A 7,870-nucleotide genomic window follows, 5' to 3' on the forward strand; every position below is an offset into this window, starting at 1 on the left:
AAATGAGATAAAAATGTGACAAAGACAATAAGAAATTAGTCATCAACTACATGTATAAGAACCTCATTATGCACTCAGCACTAAACATTTTGAACTTGATCTACATTTAGTATTAAACTGTGAAACTTAATCCTAAACTTTCCCTAAAGATAAACAATGAACTACATTTAAGTATGTGAAAAATCTGCATGTTGATTTGGAAGCACATCTCTTTCATTGGAAGGGTTAAATCTGACATGAACAAATCTGACATGTGTTTGTCTGCATAATCACTAAGATGGTTTATCCGAAGAACTTAGATCAATTATTTCACACTTACACAGCTTTTCAATGATCAATTCTCATATAAATTCATAATACTTTTACCAAACAAAAATGTAGATATCAACAATCAACCTAATAAGTTACCAAATTACCAGCATGACATGAGTAAAATTTTAGTAATATGAAACTTTTACAGAACTCTCATATGAAAGCTAATACACAAAGATGCCTGCTACATAAAAAACTAAACAAGACCCATCAAAACAATAGAAGAGCTAGTAATGGTCCCAGGAGCATTCATGCAGAAACAGAATGGCTTACATAGACTTGCATTCATTTGAACAATCTTCCAATTTTTTTCTGCCACAAATGAAGACCAAGATTGCTATAGTATAACATGCAACAGTGCTTGGAATTGCACTTTATGTTACTTTCCATCATGTGATTTCTTAGCCCCTGCCACTCACTCTGGTATCTTTAAAATGTGGTAACATGAAAATTTTCAGGAATGATGAGATGGTCTTCCACAAAGGGTTTTATTGATTTTCTGGTCTGTCTTACCAGGTGTTACATACTTTAGAAGGTAACTTTTTTGGCCCTCCCTGATGAAGGATGGGTTGGTTCTCAGTTCCTTGGACTCACTGAAAAGAAACTTATAAAAATTTAGATTTCCCAATTTTGCTACAATAAAATTACAATTAAGTTGAGGTAGAAATTCTGGTCACTTTTTTACCAACTCTTTGGATAACAGATATACAACTAGGATCCAAGAGAGGAAGAGAAATGAATACTTAACAATTTTGCAAATTATGCATTAGAAAACACATACTTTTAGTTTGTCAGTGTTGTTAACAAGTATATTGGGAAACAATTAGGATAATCTTATCTTTTAATTCAGAAATGGTAAAACCTTAAGAGTCCATATGTGTCTCTGATATCTAACAATATATCCCTGCCAATAGGTAAGCATAGGCTTGGTTTTGAGAAAATGAAAAATGAAAAATGGAAAAAAGGAATTCATTTGAAAATATCAAATCAATAAAGTCATGCTAAAAAGTACAAGTACTTACAAATGGTCAACCTACCTATGATATAATCACCTAGAAGAAGCATAAATAACTGTTCACAGAATTTGTGATTTATCTCAGAAATCAGAACAGAGATGAGGTCATCGGAAATGAAGAAACCATGATAAGAAACTTGCAGGTCATTCTTAATTTCTCACTACCATTGCGAAGCAGATAAACCTCTGCCACAACAAGTTCTCCAACAACATTGAATGGTCTGTCTTCAACTCCAGACCAAAACATAGGAAGTAACAAAGTTCAAGAATCTGTACAACGTCATTTGGAATAATGCTGGAGTTTCAAAGACAATTGTTAAAAAAAGTCATAGTCATCACATAGGCAAATTTCAGGGATAAAATTGCTCAAACCAATGTTTTGGAGCAGCAGGGTGGATTTTAAAAGCACGGGAAACAAAATTCTTGTTGCTTGTTGCAACCATGCTTGCAATAGAATATATTTTGGAAGATAGACCCTTTTCTATAATCCACAAATGGAATCTATACCTAGGCTTAATGCGATTCTCTAAGTCAAAGCACAAGAATGATGGAAAAGTGACCAAATTCTCAAGTGACTGTCCCATTTCTTGACACAAGAAATTAATCTTTTGCTCCAAACTTTCAGGGTTTTGGCTAAGAATCTTTGGATGAACCGTGATCATTTTACAGACCTTTGAAAACTCAATCCCAAGGTGTAGAAGGCAATCAAATCTTTTTTGTAACTCATCACTTGTTCCGTGCATATAAGAGAAAATATACATGGTCAAAGCATTTTCTCCAAAGCCAATGCCATGCAAGAAGTTCAACTTACTCATACTGTGAGTTGGAGTTCTAGACACCTCAATACCCTTCAAAAAACTTCGATAACCTTTATCTCGGACCACCTTGGGATTTTTGGCGACAAAACTAACCAACAAACTATGATTCCCATCCTTAATCTTCTCAAAGAACCACTCATGTAAACCCAAAGCTCTCATCACATTTGGCAGGTTACACAGCTTGACTGTCCCCAACACATGAGCATAGTCCTTCCTAAAAATATCAACTTCATTGGAACTCATTCCAAAGTGTTTCAACAGCTTCAACACATTGACCATCCTCATCTTCAAAACAAGCTCCAACAATTCCGGTCCATTCACAATCAATCGTGCCACGTCCTCTTTCTTCGCACCAAACCTACAAAAATACTCAATTACTTGAACCAACTCCTCTTCCCCATGCTCAACAACAACACCTACACCAACGCCATTGTTCCCTCCAATTAACTCCCCTATGTTCTTCTTCCCTCCATTCAAATCATAAAACAACCTTATCTTCCTACACAACCCAATCCAATCATCCACACCATTCCCCTTCTCTTCAACACACCCAGCCAAACCAAACTTCCCAAACAGTAACCTCAGATCACAAAACAAAGCCTCAACCTCAGCACCCTTTTGGCCATCAAACACAAAGGGGAAAGCCAAGCATATCCCCACAACCTGCACATTGCAAAAACCATACCTTTTGAACTCACAGAGCCTGTCCTTCAACTCCGAAGCAGCCCACTTGAACACCCACCCACTCTCCACATACAGCACCCCAAGCTTGTCCCAGGGAAACCCAAATTCGCTGAGAACACAAGCAGCGTCCAAAAGGGTCTCATCTTCTGAAAAGAAGAACTTGTTCTGGGGAAACAAAGAGGGGAACTTTGAAGGGTGGATGCCAATGCTCTCAAAGAAGAACTCAAATTCGTTGATGGGGTTGTACCTGAGGAACTTGTTGAGGTTGTGGGGATAGTGGGGAGGGGAGAAAGCACTGAGCTTGGTGATGAGATTGATGAGGGCAGTGTTGGAGTTCTTGGAGATTTGATCAGCGAAGGCGTAAGGAATGCAGCGCGTGGCGTGGAGATAATCAGTAACAGTCTTCTGCCCCTGTGCTATGGCGAACTGCTTGTACTTCCAAGGGATCTTTGATAGCTTTGAGGTTCTGCAAACATGGCGGTGGAGAGACATCAATGTTCCAAACCCAGGGTTTCGTTTCTTCCTCTCTTCAATTCATCTTTGTCTGATAATGGAAAGGAATGACAAAAAAAAATAAAAACTTATTTTTGAGATTGTATATTCAAAAACTTTAGTTGATTAATAAGGCGTTTACTTGCACCTCTCAATTTCTTCGCGCACCATCTTAAACTTTTGAGATGACCATTTTTTAATTTCAGGATTACATATTTCGATATTTCGGGAGCTTTTCACAATTTACGAAATAAAATTTTCATAATATGATATTTTTAACAAAATTTTTAGAATATATATAAGGTGTGTTTCAAAATAAATATTTCAAAATAGAATTTTTTGTAAGAGAACTTTCTAGAACTCAAATATATTGTTAAACGAGTTTTTTTTGTACAATAAATGTGTTTCGAAAATTTTTTTCTTTAAATACATGGAATATGATTTGGAATGTTCTTTTTAGTTTTTTTCTCTTCTTTTTTCTGTGTGGCCTTTTCACTCTCTTATTCTTCCTTTGCAACAGCATGCGGCGAAGATGGTGGTGATGTTATGGTATGGTGTGTGCAATAACAAGGGATGTTTAAGTCTTTTGCTAATGTTGTGCATGTAGTTAATAATTGAGGAGGTGCAAGAAGCAATAGCCTTAATGGGCTAATTGAATCCAAAATTGGTTGGCAATTTCTTCATGCACCCTCATATTTTCTTCTTGCACCCCATATATTTTAAAATTCAAGTTAGATTTTGGACTTGAATTCTTAATATTTAAATTTATTATTACTATAATTATATTTTTATATAAAAATTAATTTCGAATATTAAAATTTAAGTTATTCTTTAGGTTTTTTAAAGAAATAATAACTTCAATGTTTGATTGGTACTAAAATTAAAAAATATGAGACTACAGTAGACTTCTTTCTTTGTTAATGAATATGATCTAATTAGTATGTCGGTGTTTTATTTTAATCTAATTTTATTTAATTTTTTATCGATTTATTTTTAAAAAAATATTAGGATGGAACGTGTGAAGAAGCATGACATAATTATATAACTAATTATAATGTGCTTTTTAAATATATGTATGCATGTGTGTATCAAAACAGATTATAATCACTATGAAGATGCATTATGGATATGATTTTTTTTTAAAGTACATCTATAATCTATCAATAAAAAGTTTAGGCAATTTTGAAAAAAAAATTACAAAAGGTGCAATACTTTTTGAGAAAAGGAAGTTTTTTTCATGAATATGCAAAATACTATTCACTATAATTACCTTTTTTAATTTAATTATTTTCATTAATTATTCGTCAAATTGTGTTGACCGATAATTAATATGTGTGTGTGTTTTATACTATATTTGCTCTCTAAAAATGTCTCAAGTTTTAAATAATTTGATTCTTTTTTAACATTATTGTTTGTATGTGTGTGATTCAATTACACATTTTTTTTTTATTTCTTTCATTGAAAATGTATTATAAACTTCTTGCTATGGTGTATTTTCATGTGTACTATTTTATCAATTTTTTTATCTTGATATAAATTTCTGAAGTTTCGTCCTATTTGTTTTTCTAGTTTCCAAAATTACTTTTCTTTGTTGTGTTTTTCATGGATTTGTAACCTAAAAAAAAGTTAAAGTCCATGAAATTTTGTTTTTTTATTCAAACATATATTTTTTTATGTATAATTCAAATATATATTATTTTTTCATTTATTTTTTTTACTCTTGTTTATTTTTGTGATTTGTTTTCAATAACATTATATTTTTCCTGTGTTACAAACACTTACAAATATTTATATAATTATACATGAGGATTCTTATGTCTATATATATATATATATATATATATATTTTAATTTATCCTTTTGAATATAATTATTTTTTTTAAACTATTATTTTTATATGTTTTCTACAAAACTATTATAATAATGATTTACTTAATTATTTTTTTTATTTCACTTTAATTTTAATAAATATAAAATTATTTTGTATATTAACTTAATGATATTATATTGTAGAAGGTAACAAATTAATATTAAGTTGATTTTTAATATACCATGAAATAAGTTTGTTTAAAGCATGGACATAAAACCACATATTATTTTTCCTATGATATAGATAACCTACGTAATCAATGTATGTAAATATAACCAAATCACAAATTTCACCCTTCTTATAATATACTCCAAAGTCATGATTTCCTTTTAATATAACCAAATCACAATTTTTTTCTCCATCATATATGACACAACTGTTACTTGTTTGGGGAAACCAAACAAAAAAGTTATATTTCATTGTTCAAAATCTTTGTATTACCATTAAGCTGAATAGGTATTCATGTAATTGATACCATCTAGTTAGCCTCCTTTGTTCAGTGATATTAGTATGACACCTACGCTTTGTTTGATCATGAAAAATGCCAGAAACTCAATATCTAACAAAAGAAGAACAAAATCATAATTCATCAACTAGGAAATTAATGCAGAAATGAACCATAAACAATAAAACAATATTTGTTACACTACAAGTAGTTAAAAATGAGGTCAAATAAAAATAATCCCGTTTTCCTTAATAGTGTCAAGAACTATCCCTAGTCTACCTTCAATTCTTTCATCCTTTCTGGGTTCATACGCCACTGCGAATACATCAGCTTCCATTGATCGCTCAGCAATAAGCCTTCCAACCACTCTACATGCGTTATGATCTATCAAGGATGGAAGGGAGGTTCGAAGATCCTTGGCGTTTGTGGTGGCGACACATATGACTTTGCTCGTTCCACGGTGTACCACTTTTGCATGAATAAATCTTTTTGAGAAGAAAACATTTAACAAGAATGGTCTCATGTACATATCTGTCCTCTGCTTCCATGATTTCCTGTTCGGCTTCTTTGCAGCTTCACCACGAGATCTTCGGGTATAGGCAGCTCGAATGAAAGAATCCTACACATGTTAAAGGAAAAATACTTAGACCATACACTGTTTTACTTCATGTCAAATGTTCATATTTCAGAATTCACAACCCCCAACACAAGTTTCAGGGTGCTCCTTCTACAATGTCTTTGATTGGTTAATGCTAACAACAAACAATATTCTAAAATAACATTGTTGTATTACTCCAATCCAAGAGAAGGAGACTCTCACGCAGATACAATCAAGGAAAGGGCAAACATAGAAGATAAACTATATAATCAAGAACATAGAATAGGTCATTTTCCTTTATCATCGAATAATGTACAGAAAATGTAAAAAAAACAACACACAGCGACCAAGTGGTAATCCACAAAATCCTCCATTACATAAAATCGATTTTATGGTAATCATTTCTCATAAAAAATGAACTTGGAAAATATTCTGCACACCACACTTCCTCCTTTGAGACATTTCCATTAATCTGAAGACAAAAAAAAAGTAGCTTAAGTGGGTTTCACCCAATTATACGGAGCAGGACCTGTCCAAAATATATTTTCTCCTATATCTTAGCTTTTGCTTTATTAGAAACTTCTTGAATACAAAATAAACTGACCGAAACCAGCCACTAATAACACTCGAAGACACACAACATTCAAGCTTAAAGTAGCTAAGCATCAAGCATCTACCAACCAATGTAACTGTTCCCCTTTCAGAATACGTCAAATGTTTTATTTTACTAATTATTGTTTAATTCAAAATACACAAAGTCCATTTTTCTATTGATTCATGCTGAGGAGATACACTTGGCATCTAATCCAACTGGTATTGGCTTTTATAGTATCAATATTAACATTGATTTGGCTTCGTTTTTCTAATATCACCCAACTGGTTTATGAAAAAAAAAAAATGGGTAATGAGAGGTAGAAACGTTAAAAGGAAGAGAACAAAATGTTTACCTCTAGAAGAAGAAAAGTATGAGGCTGAAACCCAAATCCCTTAAGTGCAGTGGCCTGAGACAAGCTCCTGGGATAAGCATCCAAAAGCCAACCACGATCCTTGACCATCTATAGCATAAGAAAATGGAGGAGAAGAATGAATTGAAGAGAAAAAGTAAGATTGGATTAGGTTATGTACGTGTGTGTGAGTGTGTGCAGTAGTAAAGCAGTAGAAAGAGAAAGAAAGTAACCTTGTCGGCGATTAGGTGGCACTGGGTGGCTTTGGCAGAAGCGGGAGCCCCAGAAATCATAACATTGAGCGCTTCATTGGTGACGGTCTGTTTGTGTGTATGACGGTGAATTGTGAATCCAATCAAATAGAATGAATGATAAAAGTAAAAATGAAGATACGAACCAGAGAATGGGAACGGGAATTGGTGGCGGTTGGAACGGAAGGGGGTCGGAACTGATGATGACGACGGTGGCGGCGACGGGGAAAACAACAAAATCCACGCTCCTTCTTGTCGCCTTCAGTCGGAGAGGTCAACCGAAGTGAAGCGGTTGCTGCGCTGTTGAGATTCACGATGCAACCCATCTCTCTCTCTCTCTCTCTCTCTCTCTCTCTTTCTTTCTCTCTCCTTCATCTCATATAAACTTATTTTTACTTTTTCTTTTCATATTTCCTAATTTACCCTTCCGCTTTCGATATA

At 33.4% G+C, this 7,870-nt stretch overlaps 2 protein-coding genes across 2 annotated transcripts; both read right to left on the reverse strand.

Moving 5' to 3' along the window:
• Positions 1-412: 412 nt before the first annotated feature.
• LOC114167170 (transcription termination factor MTEF18, mitochondrial) lies at positions 413-3,419 on the reverse strand. The gene is made up of 2 exons (XM_028052159.1): positions 1,350-3,419; positions 413-905 (listed from the first exon to the last, which is right to left on the reverse strand). The coding sequence occupies exon 1, from the start codon at positions 3,319-3,321 to the stop codon at positions 1,678-1,680; it is 1,644 nt and encodes a 547-aa protein (XP_027907960.1). The 5' UTR covers positions 3,322-3,419; the 3' UTR covers positions 413-905; positions 1,350-1,677.
• Positions 3,420-5,763: 2,344 nt separating this feature from the next.
• LOC114165780 lies at positions 5,764-7,838 on the reverse strand. Its single transcript, XM_028050364.1, has 4 exons — positions 7,576-7,838; positions 7,412-7,498; positions 7,182-7,289; positions 5,764-6,255 (listed from the first exon to the last, which is right to left on the reverse strand). The coding sequence occupies exons 1-4, from the start codon at positions 7,753-7,755 to the stop codon at positions 5,860-5,862; spliced, it is 771 nt and encodes a 256-aa protein (XP_027906165.1). The 5' UTR covers positions 7,756-7,838; the 3' UTR covers positions 5,764-5,859.
• Between the last annotated feature and the right edge of the window lie 32 nt (positions 7,839-7,870).

This window comes from Vigna unguiculata, chromosome 10 (assembly GCF_004118075.2).
Source record: "Vigna unguiculata cultivar IT97K-499-35 chromosome 10, ASM411807v1, whole genome shotgun sequence".
Classification (NCBI taxonomy): domain Eukaryota; kingdom Viridiplantae; phylum Streptophyta; class Magnoliopsida; order Fabales; family Fabaceae; genus Vigna; species Vigna unguiculata.